This window comes from Meles meles, unplaced genomic scaffold (assembly GCF_922984935.1).
Source record: "Meles meles unplaced genomic scaffold, mMelMel3.1 paternal haplotype, whole genome shotgun sequence".
Classification (NCBI taxonomy): domain Eukaryota; kingdom Metazoa; phylum Chordata; class Mammalia; order Carnivora; family Mustelidae; genus Meles; species Meles meles.
This window is the reverse complement of record NW_025721603.1, coordinates 272,862-286,793: the sequence shown is the minus strand read 5'-3', so window position 1 is coordinate 286,793 and position 13,932 is coordinate 272,862. Positions and strand designations below refer to the sequence as shown.

The 13,932-nt window shown below is 62.2% G+C and overlaps 1 protein-coding gene across 1 annotated transcript in view; it reads left to right on the top strand.

The window, feature by feature from the left end:
* The first annotated feature begins 6,235 nt into the window (after positions 1-6,235).
* The window catches only part of LOC123936556 (voltage-dependent N-type calcium channel subunit alpha-1B-like), a 125,676-nt gene continuing 117,979 nt past the window's right edge, over positions 6,236-13,932 (top strand). Inside the window, 1 exon segment of the mRNA XM_045997011.1 lies at positions 6,236-6,526. Coding sequence (XP_045852967.1) covers positions 6,236-6,526 — 291 coding nt within the window.

The following is a 13,932-nucleotide window of genomic DNA, read 5'->3' as shown; positions in this document are numbered from 1 at the left end:
TAGGGATCCTCATTAAGTGCCCATAAAGGGTGTTTTTTCTGAGTTTCATATTTGAGGTCTTTTTATTACTTCTATTAGCCCTCCTTGTACTTGGCATTCCAATGAGCAGTGCATTACAACGTTGCTTGCCTTTTACATGTGTGTTGATGCTGATTCGAGACAGGAAAATGTTGTCAGGGCTTCCACAAATTGTACACGGAAGAGCCAAATCATAAAATTTTATTTTTGACACAAAGTATGACGTAGTCTGCTGTGATTCTCAGTTTAAATCAGAGGAGGGTGTGTTCTTTTGGTACTGGTAATGAGTACCATAGTCCTTCCTAGGGAATCTTATCAGATTCTATTGGGAACTTGGTCTTTGCTCTTGTGGAAGAATCGGGAGTCAACAAATTGTTTGTCTCCGGTTTCATTTTCCATGAACATTTCCACAATATTTGGTTTCATACTTCTGCTATTGTGAAATCATCCTGACTTTGGCACTAGCTCACCCTTCTGTGCCAAGGGTATGTTCGATCCGAGAAAAAGCTGCTTCCGGGTGACTGGGAGACTCTAGGACCAGAACGTTGTCAGTAGGGAGCTATTGGGATCCTACATTCTAAACCAGCTCTTGACACCCAGATGAAATAGAATCCCGATTTAGAAATGTCAGATAGAAATTTGACCTTGAACTTTATCCCCGAAGCCACAAGTCTTAAACCCTAAATCATACGCCTAAAGCACTGAACTCTGAGCCTAACCATTACCCTCAGCCTCACTCAAAACCCTCATCCGTATCCCGATGCTAACGCGAACCCTGATCTAGAGCTCTGACTGGAGCCTGACCCTGAACCCAGACCCAAGCCCTTCACCACACGGTGGGTGCATTCGCCGCTGATGGATATTTGCAGTCTACACCTTTCGGTCCTTGTGAACACCGTTTGGGTTGGCGGCTAGGGTTAGGGTCTTGGACTGGGGTCAGGGCCAGGACTGAGAGCAAGGTGAGGTCAGAGTGTGGGTCTGGTCGGGGCCAGGGTCGTGATCGGTGCCGTTTGGGTCGGGGACTGTGGTCATCCACACTGTTTCCAGTTCGTGGCTCCTCAGCTGATTCGGAGCAGTCGGGCATCCCGGGCTCCATGCGGCTGCAGGTTCCAGAACGAAATGGCTCCAGCGGGACCCGGAGGGAGCAGGTGCTTCCTTGGAAGCGGGAGCTCCGCGGCCCTGCACTGCCCGCCACCGCCTGCAGAGGGCGCCGGACCCCAGCTCTGCCGGAGCCTGGCCGCGCAGCCGCAGCTGGGACCGGTCGGCCTCGTCGGACCCGCGGGGGAGACTTCCGGAGGCTGCGGGCGCGTGCGCCGACAGGACCCGCGTGGAGGCTGCGGGCGCATGCGCTGACAGGACCCGCGTGGAGGCTGCGGGCGCATGCGCTGACAGGACCCGCGTGGAGGGTGTGGGGCCGCGTCCACGCTGACAGGATCCGCTGTGGAGAACGCGGGCGGCGTCTACGCTGACAGGACGCGCTGTGGAGGTCGCGGGCGGCGTCTACGCTGACAGGACCCGCCGTGGAGGGTGTGGGGCCGCGTCCGCGCCGACAGGACCCGCGTGGAGGGTGTGGGGCCGCGTCCGCGCTGACAGGACCCGCGTGGAGGGTGTGGGGCCGCGGCCGCGCTGACGGGACCCGCCGTGGAGGTCGCGGGCGGCGTCGGCGCTGACGGGATCCGCTGTGGAGAACCCGGGCGGCGTCGGCGCCGACAGGAGTCCCGCCCCTCAGGCCCGCCGGAGCAGGTGAGCAGAAGCCGCCGGAGCAGGACGGGCGCGCAGTGTAGACGGTGCGGCCTCCGCGGGTTTGTGCGCGGCGCGGGGGTCGCGCGGGGGTCGCGCGGGGCTGCGGGTCCCCCTGTCCCGCTCGGGTGCGCCCGGGTCGCGGCTGTGTCCGTGCGGCGGGTCCCGCACAAGGCGGCGAATCCCGGAGGGCTGCCGGGAGGGCGCGTCCGCGGACAAAGGCGGGGCCGGGGACGCGGGTTCCCTCCGCGGGGCTGCGGGGCGGCTTCCCGGGCGGAGCGGGCGTGTGGCCGCCGCGGGGTGTGTCGCGCTGAGCCGCCCCGTCCGCCGCCCCGGCCGCTGTCCCGAGGCCCGACCGCTTCCTCCGGCTCCGACCGGCTGCGGGCGCCGCGGGGACCTGGACCCCGAGTCCCGCCGCGTCCGCCGCGCCCCGGACCCGGCCCGACCCCGGCCTCCCGCGAGTGTCCGGCGGCCGCGGCTCCCGCGAGGGCGAGTGGCCCGTCCACGGGGACCGGACCCGGCGGGCTCGGCCTCCCTCCGGGTGCGACGGCGTCTCTGCGCCTGCGACCTGGTGCCGCGGGGGTCGGGAAGCGCCGCGTCCTCTGCGGTGACCTCGGATCCGCGGACCGTGTCCCAGAGACGCGTCGTCCCCGCGCGCAGACCCCGCGGTCGCTCCCGAACCACGTCGGCCGTCGCAGGGGCTGCCTCGGGCGTTTGACCCCGAACAGCGGCGCTGCCCCGCGGAACCCCACGGAACCCCGGGTGAGGAAACGCTGGCGGCGCCCGCAGGGGCCCCGAGACCGCGGGCCACGTGAGCCGCCCCGACCGCGTCTTCTCGGTCCGGCGGGTTTTCTCCTCCCGGAGCCGCGGCCGGACTCCCCTGTGCGCCCGACCCGACGGGTTTGAGGGCGCAGCGGGCTCCGGTCTGACCGCAGGGTCACGTCCCTGGGGCCGTTTCGGTCCGTGCGCGGGGCGACATGCGTCCTCCGTCGCGTTTTCACGGCGACCAAACGTGACCACACGGACCGCTTCGGACAGGGCAGGTGGCAGGTCCGCAGCCTCCGCCGAGGTCACGCGCCGCACGTCATTGTCCAGAACGTTCTCCTCCTGCCCGAGGGGACCGTGTGCACGAGACACCGACTCCCTGTCCCCTCCCTCGGCCGCAGCCGCATCCGACTTTGTGTCCCAGACGCCTCCTCCGAGGGGGTCCCGTGTCCGTCCCTGCAGACGCCTCCTCCGAGGGGTCCCCGTGTCCGTCCCTCCAGACGCCTCCTCCGAGGGGTCCCCGTGTCCGTCCCTGCAGACGCCTCCTCCGAGGGGTCCCCGTGTCCGTCCCTCCAGACGCCTCCTCCGAGGGGGTCCCCGTGTCCGTCCCTCCAGACGCCTCCTCCGAGGGGGTCCCCGTGTCCGTCCCTCCAGACGCCTCCTCCGAGGGGTCCCCGTGTCCGTCCCTGCAGACGCCTCCTCCGAGGGGGTCCCGTGTCCGTCCCTGCAGACGCCTCCTCCGAGGGGTCCCCGTGTCCGTCCCTCCAGACGCCTCCTCCGAGGGGTCCCCGTGTCCGTCCCTCCAGACGCCTCCTCCGAGGGGTCCCCGTGTCCGTCCCTCCAGACGCCTCCTCCGAGGGGGTCCCCGTGTCCGTCGCTCCAGACGCCTCCTCCGAGGGGTCCCCGTGTCCGTCCCTCCAGACGCCTCCTCCGAAGGGTCCCCGTGTCCGTCCCTCCAGACGCCTCCTCCGAGGGGTCCCCGTGTCCGTCCCTCCAGACGCCTCCTCCGAGGGGGTCCCCGTGTCCGTCCCTCCAGACGCCTCCTCCGAGGGGGTCCCGTGTCCGTCCCTGCAGACGCCTCCTCCGAGGGGTCCCCGTGTCCGTCCCTCCAGACGCCTCCTCCGAGGGGTCCCCGTGTCCGTCCCTCCAGACGCCTCCTCCGAGGGGTCCCCGTGTCCGTCCCTCCAGACGCCTCCTCCGAAGGGGTCCCGTGTCCGTCGCTCCAGACGCCTCCTCCGAGGGGTCCCCGTGTCCGTCCCTCCAGACGCCTCCTCCGAGGGGTCCCCGTGTCCGTCCCTCCAGACGCCTCCTCCGAGGGGTCCCCGTGTCCGTCCCTGCAGACGCCTCCTCCGAGGGGTCCCCGTGTCCGTCCCTCCAGACGCCTCCTCCGAGGGGTCCCCGTGTCCGTCCCTCCAGACGCCTCCTCCGAAGGGTCCCCGTGTCCGTCCCTCCAGACGCCTCCTCCGAGGGGTCCCGTGTCTGTCCCTCCAGACGCCTCCTCCGAGGGGGTCCCATGTCCGTCCCTGCAGACGCCTCCTCCGAGGGGGTCCCCGTGTCCGTCGCTCCAGACGCCTCCTCCGAGGGGTCCCCGTGTCCGTCCCTCCAGACGCCTCCTCCGAGGGGTCCCGTGTCTGTCCCTCCAGACGCCTCCTCCGAGGGGTCCCGTGTCTGTCCCTCCAGACGCCTCCTCCGAGGGGGTCCCGTGTCCGTCCCTGCAGACGCCTCCTCCGAGGGGGTCCCGGTGTCCGTCCCTCCAGACGCCTCCTCCGAGGGGTCCCCGTGTCCGTCCCTCCAGACGCCTCCTCCGAGGGGTCCCCGTGTCCGTCCCTCCAGACGCCTCCTCCGAGGGGGTACCCGTGTCCGTCCCTCCAGACGCCTCCTCCGAGGGGGTCCCGTGTCCGTCGCTCCAGACGCCTCCTCCGAGGGGTACCCGTGTCCGTCCCTGCAGACGCCTCTTCCGAGGGGTTCCCGGTGTCCGTCGCTCCAGACGCCTCCTCCGAGGGGTCCCGGTGTCCGTCCCTCCAGACGCCTCCTCCGAGGGGTCCCCGTGTCCGTCCCTCCAGACGCCTCCTCCGAGGGGTCCCCGTGTCCGTCCCTCCAGACGCCTCCTCCGAGGGGTCCCCGTGTCCGTCCCTCCAGACGCCTCCTCCGAGGGGGTCCCCGTGTCCGTCCCTGCAGACGCCTCCTCCGAGGGGGTCCCGTGTCCGTCCCTGCAGACGCCTCCTCCGAGGGGGTCCCCGTGTCCGTCCCTGCAGACGCCTCCTCCGAGGGGGTCCCGGTGTCCGTCCCTCCAGACGCCTCCTCCGAGGGGGTCCCGGTGTCCGTCCCTCCCTGAGCACCGGCGTCCGGTCCTCGGTCCGGAGTGCAGAGTGGAGCCGGCAGCCTTCAGACGCGCACGTGGTGTTTGCCGTAGATTTACGGAAAAATTGCCCCCATTCCTGCTTTCGTGAGTGTTTGTATCCGCAACAGACATGGATTTTGGTTAACATTTTCTGCAGCACTTAATACGACCACGGTTTTACTTAAACATTCATTGTGGGCAACATTGTTTCACTCTATCGAACAACCCTTGAGATGTTTGTGAAGAGACACTTGCTTATGGCGCACAGTGTATCCGTGAGCTCTTGGTTTTGCAATTTTCCTATCAGGCTCCTCACGTTTATTTAAAGAAAGGTAGAGGAATGTATTTTGCTGATTTTGTGATGATTTCATTGGGGTTGATATTAGTGATTAGGATGGGCATTAGGGTTAGGGTTAGGGTTGCCTTAGGCTTAGGGTCTCCCTGTCCTCGCCGGCACAGAGCCCATTCTCCAGGAGCCAGAGTGATCTTTTTGGAACATAACCTTTGGGTCTATCTGTGGTCTTCTCCCCTCCTGCCTCCCCTCTCCAGCCTCACCTCTCCCATGGGGACCCTCTGTTCTGTGGGCACCCAGGAGTGTGGTTTCCCACAGGTGCCTCAGGCCTCTGGGAGCAGGAGGTAGGGAGGCCTGGGAGAGTGGCTGTTGCTTAAAACAGCCCAGAGCCTGCCCCCTTCAAGAAGGTGCACATGTTCACCGCCCCCAGCTCTGGGGTCCTGCTGCCAGCTCTGGCAGTGAGCCTCCTCACACCCTGTCCCCTGTCCCTATAGCTACATGGGCTTCCTGGACCTGTTCTTGCAGACAGCGGAGAAGCCCATCATGGTGGCCACAGGGTCATCTACTATGTCTGCACGGACCAGCCGGCTGCCAGGCCCATGTGCCCCTCTAGGAGGGCTGAAACATAGTGGTCCTCATGGTGAGACACAGGGTCACCTGCTACATCTTCACTGACCAGCTGGCTGCCAGGACCTGTGCTCCCCGCCCCCCACCCCAGCAGGGCCGGAGGGTGGTGGTCTTCGAGGTCTGTGGTTCTCTGCACTGGCAGGTTGTGTCCGTGCAGCACATGGTGATGCTCGGCTGCTTCTGCGAGCAGCACTTCCTCCGCAAGGTGGACGACTCGGTGTGTAGGTGTAGACCTGAAGGTCTGCGACAACATGGGTGTGGACCTCCTGCCCCCCCTCTTTGGCACCTTGTACCCCAGTTTACTGGGTAGCCTGCAAGGACTTCAGCTACGAGTGCCAGCCGTAGTCCCAGGCCCACATCCCCAGGGATCAGGGCAACATTTACTACATGGGGGCTTTTTTGGGGTATGGGTGGTGGAGGTTCACTGACTGACCTTGGCCTGTCACCATGTGATGGGGGGCGACCTGGCCAATGGGATGGAGGCCATGTGGCATGACAAGAGCCAACTGAGCAGGTATCTGCTCAACCATAAGCTCACCAAAATGTTATCCCCAGAAGACCTGTGGGACCTGCAGTGGCTGGACTGTCCCCTGGAGAACCTGTGGTACCCACAACTGCTGGGCTGTCCCTTGGAAGACCTGTGGGACCCGTGGCTGCTACACTGTCCCCTGGAGAACCTGTGGTACCCGCGGCTGCTGGGCTATCCTGGAGGACCCGGGGGACATGTGGATGCTGGAGGATCTGTGGGATCCGCACATGCTGGGCTACCCACCACCCCTTCCCCCATCATGGAGAAGCTGAGATACATGGCTGTGCCCAAGAATCACCAGGACACCAGGAACACACGAGGGGCTGCCCCCATGTCCATCAGGGGATGAGGCCAGTGGAGCCGTCAGAGCAGGTTCCTTCTTCGGTCCCCTTGAGGGAGACTGTGAGGCCCAGATGTCCAGGGCCCCAGCCACACCTGCATACGGGAGGCCTGCCCGGGGACACAAGTTCCTCTCTTTGTGGTCACTACATTATGATAACTTCTGGGTCATTGGCCCTGTGAATGGCTCCAGTTTTATGTCACATGTTTTTCTGTGTCAATCTGAGCATCATCTTTAAAAAGAACAGTCGAGAGAAAAGGTTTCCTCCCTGGTTCTGAACAGACACACCTTGGTGGGGCTGGGAGTGGCCCTGCAGCTGCTGTGGAGCCAGAATGGCCCTGGCTGGGTCTTCCCTCCCAGTCCCATGGGGCTTCAGGGTCAAGCGTGTGTCAAGCCACCTGTCAGACCCCCAGTCCCCTGACTGCCAGAGGACTTGGCTGTGGCCGATAGCTCAGCCTCCAGGAGAATGGAACCCTCTGGGCTATATGTGGTTCCTGCCTTGGTTTTAAATGGCTATTTCTGTGCTGGTGTTTGTAAAATGGGGGCACCGGCTCCGTCTGGATGCAGGTCCTGTTGGAATTCCTCCGTGCCCACCGGTGGTTTTGCCCTTGTGCCCTCATCTGCCTGCACTGTGTCTTAGCAAGCATTCACTGAGTGCCTGCTGTGAGCTGTCACCAACAAGGGGCAGAGCGTGAGAGTGAGAACTAAGATACAGGATCCCCGCTCCAGGGCCCTCCTGGGACTCACGATGGCCCTGACCTCCTGCCTCACTTCTTTCCTAGTGTGGTGTAACAGACACGTAACTGACACCGTGAAGCACGTTTCAGGGTCAGTTCGGTGGGAATGAGTACATTTGCTCTTCTGGACCTGCCACCTCCATCCACTGCCACAACTCTGTCCTCACCGCAAACTGAACACTGCTCACCCTAACCCTAACCCTCCACTTCCCCTGCCCAGCCCTGGCACCCACTAGCTCCTTCCACCTCTATGACTCAGTTCTCCGTCCCTCACAAGTGGGGTCCTTCAGTATCAGTCTTTGGGGGACAGGCTTATTTCATGTAGCATAATGGCCTCAAGGTCTGTCCCCATGAGCCTGGAGCTGAACCACTTCCCCCCAAAAGGAGTGGTTCAGACCTTTCCTGTCTACGCCGAGCCTCCTCAGTCCCCTCTGCCCCTCATCTTCCTTCTCAGCCTGAAGATGATCCCAACCAATCTGCAGCTTTGAAGAGCTCAGAAAGTGAGGGTACCGCTGAGGGCACGTTTCAGAAAGCTTTCCGTTTTCAGTTCTTGAATCAAAGCCCTGAGATCTCTAAAATGCCAGCAGTGTTAGTGTGGGCCAGAAAATCACACGTCTCGGTGCACCCAACACCACCTGAACAATTGGCCCTTTCTTGTCACTTGAGCTGAATGCAAAGGCTTGGGAGTGGGAGCTTGAGGGCAGGGCCCGAGTCAGCCTTTGTGTTTGGGGGACAAAGGCCGTCCAGAGAAGCTTGTGCCGAGCCTGAGGAGGGGGTCTGTGTGGAGACCCCAGCTGCAGACACTGCTGTCTCCTGATGCCCCCTCAGCCCACCCCAGTGCACCTGCTTCTGGGCGAGCCCCTGCCCCTCCTCTCTGCAGAGGGCTCTTTCCTGTACCAGCGGTGCCTCCTCCCTGGCCAGTCACTGCCGGCCTGCAGCCTTGGAGGGCAGATACCAGATGACCTCCAGCCCTGGGGGCAGAGCCAGTGTGAGTGGGGTGTGGTCTTCCAGCTGGCTTGAGCGCCAGGCCCCCACCGTGCTCACTCTCCTGTGGGCTCACTGTGCTACGTCCTCCCTCAGGCTCCTTAGACCCAAGTCGTCCTCTGCTTGGGGACCTTTCTTTCTTTCTTTTCAGCGTAACAGTATTCATTGTTTTTGTACCACACCCAGTGCTCCATGCAATACGTGCCCTCCCTATTATCCACCACCTGGTTCCCCAACCTCCCACCCCCCGGCCCTCCAAAACCTTCAGGTTGTTTTTCAGAGTCCATAGTCTCTCATGGTTCATCTCCCCTTCCAGTTTCCCTCAACTGCCTCACCTCTCCATCTCCCCATGTCCTCCATGTTATTTGTTATGCTCCACAAATAAGTGCAACCATATGATACTTGATTCTCTCTGCTTGACTTATTTCGCTCAGCATAATCTCTTCCAATCCCGTCCATGTTGCTAAAAAGTCGGGTATTCATTCTTTCTGATGGAGGCATAATACTCCATTGTGTATATGGACCACATCTTCCTTATCCATTCGTCCATTGAAGGGCATCTTGGTTCTTTCCACAGTTTGGCGACTGCGGCCATTGCTGCTATAAACATTGGGGTATAGATGGCCCTTCTTTTCACTACATCTGTATCTTTGGGGTAAATACCCAGCAGTGCAATTGCAGGATCATAGGGAAGCTCTATTTTTAATTTCTTGAGGAATCTCCACACTGTTCTCCAAAGTGGCTACACCAGCTTGCATTCTGCTTGGGGACCACTCTTGACCCAGGCTCCACAGGCTGGGATTGGGAGCAGATCATCTGGACCTTCTGGACTCATGCTTCCATGCCCATGGGCACAGGCTGGCCTCACAGACTCGTCAGAGGAGACCCAGTGCAGGAAGATGTAGGCCACTACATGGGAGATGCCAAGTGACCCCAGAGGGAGCATATAGGCCTTGTGCAAAGCACCGGGCTCAAGTGCTCAGCACAGGATCTGGACACCAGTCCACAGGACATGGGAAGCCCTGGTGGGGGAGGCCCTGGCAGGGGGTGGGGGTCCATAGAAGTGTCCCAGAACAGGCAGGACACAAGGAAGGCAACATGGCTGAGCTTCCCCAGGAGGTTGATGGAAGAGTCAGAGGATCACAGAGACCTTTGGGTAACCTCAGAGGCCCTGGAGATGTTGGCTGAAATGCTCTCATTTGGTCAGAAAAGTTGTGTCACAAACCCTCAGTCAAAATTGAATGATTTACTGTTTGTTGCTTCTAGGAATCAGTGTGTATGGGCCATTAGAAGTCACATTGCATGAAGTCTAGGATATATTTACTTTTCATCATTTTTCAGGACAAGATTTTTCTTGAGGAAATGCTAAGCATGTGTGTTTCCTTTCTTTTCTTTGTGAAATGGGCCTCTGTTTTCAGGAGCAGATTCCTGGTGCTCATCACCACTACGAGCCCTGAGGACTACCCCCTGTCACCTCCCACAGTGGATGTGACCACATGGGTTGAGGGGAGCTCAATGATGAAGCCCCAGTGCTCAGTACAGAGCAGGGACCCCAGATTCTCTGCTGAATGAGGGAGGGCATGAGAGAGGATGACAATGAGGGAAAGAGAGGGAGGGAGGATTGCAGGGAGGGGGGAGTATGAGAGAGAGGGAAGGAGGAGGATGAGTGGGGAGGGAGAGAGGCAGAGAGGGAGGCAGGGAGGAAGGAGAATGGAGTCCGGGATGGAAGGGAGGGGTGGAGGGGAAGGAGAGGGGGGAATGAGTGATGGAGTGAATAAATGAGGGAGGGAGGGAAGGAGTGAAACTGCAGAAGCCAGTCCACACATCAGGGGCCATTATTTTGGGTGAAGTCCGAGGAAATCACAACCCAGGCCCTGGATCATGGCTCGGGGCTGGTCCATCTGTCCGCCCAGTGCTGACCTTCCTTCTCCTCGGCCCTCTGTCATCCCGGATCCTCTCCACCTCCTCCTTAAACAATTCTGAATGTCTCCAGGAGCAGCGTGGCAGGCGTGGGGTCTCAGGAGGGGCTGCCACGATCCTGCGCCCCAGACGACACTGAGAAAGTAGCCACGGGACATTCTGTCATGAGGACTGGGAGGAGGATTCCATCCATCTCCTTGGGCATGAACACGGTTCCAGTCCCTGCTCTTTCCACCACCGCTGTGCCAGCTGCTCCTGAAAACATGTCTGTGAACGACCGAGCCAGAGTTTCTGGGGGTGAGTCCGGGCTGAGCCCTGCTAGGTGAACGGTGCACCTGTGGCCTGGGACGGGTGCGGCTCACGGTGGTCCCAGACAGGGGTGCCTGTCCCCCTTCTCTCCAGGGGACCTGCCTTGGACCTCTGCTTCCTCACGTTCTCCCCAGGGCTGCTGGTCCCCAGACCGGACCCCTGCCGGTGTGAGGGTGACCAGCGCTGGCTCCCCAGGGTTTCCTTTGCCCGAGTCCTTGCTCAGGAGCTCCTGCATCTCCTGACACATACTCCCCGTGTGCCCAGCCTCCCCCTCAAACTTGCACGTGTTTGGTCTCTGTCCCTGTCTCTGTCCCTGTGGGACCCAGTGACTTGGAGCATGGACTGGAGCAGACCCATGGGAAACCTTTCTCTGGCCTAGGGTGGGGAGCAATGCGTCTGCCCTCTGCGGTGTGCCTTCCGGCTTTCTGCATTTCCCTGGTTTCTGTGTGGGCCACGGGAGGGAACAGCCGTGTCCTGTCTGGGGACCGACTGGGGTGTCCCAGCAGGAACAGGGTCCTTGGCCCCAAGATTGTGCCCAGAATTCCTGAAGGGGTGCCTAGCATGACATCGCCTCTGTAATCCATTCTGCGCTTCAACATCAAATAAGGGCAATTCTATGTCCAACAGGGAACAAAACCAAACGAATGCCCTTTGAAAGGCACCCGTTGAGGGATTCCACTTCCAGAAACCTCCAGAACACGTGCAGGAACAGAAAGAGAAAGCAACTCAGGGGCTGCGAGGGCCAGGCTGGGGGAGCCATGGGCAGGGAGGGCTTGGGCTCAGGGTCTCCTTTGGGGAAGGAGCTATCCTGCAGCGACGTTCTGGGGTGTGGTGGCGCAGCGTTGGGAATGTCCTTCATGCTCATGACGTGTTCAAGGGAAAACAAGAACTTTTATTTAAAATAAATAATACAGAGCATAGAGGAGATGGAAGGCGACTAGGGCGGTGACTCCATAGAGGAGAGGAAGAACACAGGGGGAGGGGAGGAAACATTCTGCGGGGATGTCGGGGTCAGGGGACGGAACGGAGGGTAATTTTACGGGGAGATCTCCCCGCAGAGTTGTGGGCTCTGGATGCGGGTCTGGGAGCCCCGCAGGAGCAGGTGCCAGGGCAGGCGTTGGGACCGGGGCGGGGGCAGGGTCAGCGGTCGTGGCCAGCGCAGGATCCAGAGCAGGGGCTGGGTCCGAGGCAAGAACAGGAGCCCAGGCAAGGGCAGGGAAAGGAGCAGGAGCAAGGGCTAGGGGCAGGGGCTGGGGCGGGATCAGGGGCATAGGTAGGGGCAGGGGAAGGCGCAGTGGTCCTGGCAGGGCCAGGGGAAGGGCCGGGGGCAGTTGAAGGGGAAGAAGCAGGGGCAGGGTCTGGGTATGGGGTGGGAACAGAGGCGCAGGCAGGCGAAGGGGAGGCCATCCTGGCAGGAGCCGGGGAAGGGGCAGAGGCCAGAACAGATGGAGGACCTGGGTCTGGGGCAGGGGCAGGGGCAGTGGCCCTGGCAGGGAAAGGAGAAGGGACAGGGGCAAGGGCAGGAGCTGGGTCTGGGGCAGGAACAGGGGCCCCATGAGGGCCCGGGGAAGCGGTGGGACCGAGGGAGGAGCTGGGTTAGGGGCAAGAACAGGAGCACAGGCAAGGGCAGGGAAAGGAGTAGGAGCAAGGGCTAGGGGCTGGGTCTGGGGCGGGAACAGGGGCATAGGTAGGGGAAGGGGAAGGGGCAGTAGTTCTGGCAGGGCCAGGGGACAGGAAGGGGGCAGTTGAATGGGAAGAAGCAGGGTCAGTTTCTGGGTCTGGGGTGGGAACAGGGGCACAGGCAGGGGAAGGGAAGGCTGTCCTGGCAGGGTCAGAGGCAGGGGCAAGAACAGGGGTAGGACCTGGGTCTTGGGCAGGAGCAGGGGCAGTGGCCCTGGCAGGGAAAGGAGAAGGGACAGGGGCAGGGGCAGGGGAAGGGACAGGAGCAGGAAGAGGAACTGGGGCAAGTGCACGGGCGATGGCCTGTGCAGGGTCAAGGGCAGGAGCTGGGTCTGGGGCAGGAACAGGGGCCCTGTGAAGGCCCGGGGAAGCGGTGGGACTAAGGGAGGATCTGGGTCAGGGGCGAGAACAGGAGCACAGGCAGGGGCAGGGGACGTGGGGGTAGCTCTGGTAGGGGCAGGGGCAGGGGGAGCGGCAGGAGCAGGGCTGGGGGCAGGCGCAGGAGCCGGCCCTCCCTGCACAGCATCAGCACCTCCGTGGGCAGGCGGCCGGTGCCCTGTCGGCTCCCGGTCTCCCGCCGAAGTCTCTCTCATCACCATGTCCCCCTCCGGAGCTGCTGAGGTTGGGAGTGGGTCTAGCTTCTCCGCCTGAGTAGCTGTGAGAGGAGAGAAGGTCACCCGCGGGCCTGCCTCTCCCTGGGGCTTGGCAGAGACCGAGCGCAGCCCAGGGTCTCCCGGAGAAGCCGCAGCCACGAAGGAACCCTCCCCGGGACGTCTCCCCGATGGCAGGCCGCCCCCTGGGTGCTCTGAGCCAGGTCGTGGCTCCCGGCCCCACGCCAGCCTGTGGGGGCTTCTCCCTGTGGGGCCCATCACCGACCCCTCCCCACACAGCCACAGGCACCCCATCCCAGCCTTCTCACCCTCGGCCTTGGCCTCCGTGGGCTCCGTGTCCAGGACCGCAGTCCAATGGAGTAGCGGGGACCGTGGTCTGGGAGGGACCGGAGGCCTTCCCAGGACCGGGGACTCCAGGGTCAGGGAGGAGTGCGTGTCTTCCCGCCTCCTTCCTATTTCATCCCTTGCCTGCCAAGGCAGAGACGGGGAGCGTGCAAGAGGCCTCAGAGCCCTGCCCGGCCATACCCACCATCCTCCTGCCCAGTCCCCCGGCTTCTCCCGGATCACACGCAGACCTGCACGTGCACAGCCCCGCACCTGGGTCAGGGACCCGTCCCTGCAGGGTCTCAGGATAAACCCCGGGCAGAAGGGCGCAGCCCCCACACCCCATCCCACGTAGCCAGCCTGAACCTGGGGTGTTAACATGAGCTGCCCACCAGGCATCTGACCCCTCATCAGCCTGCTCCTGCTCGGGGCGTGTCCACCCCCGATGAGCTCTCTTCACACACACACGCGCGCACACACGCACACACACACACACACACACACACACACACACACACACACGGGGAGGAGGCCTGGGGCGACACGGGTCGATCGGAAGGTGTGGGGCTGTCTGACTCGGAGCTTCCCGGGGTCACCTTTCGATTCTTCTTGCCAAAGGGCCAGAGGCGTCGGGGAGCCCTGCCAGGCCCTCCGCAGTGAGGGGATGTGCTTGGCGGGCGAGCTCTCGTCTGCTCGCCTCCTCTGGACTTGGGTA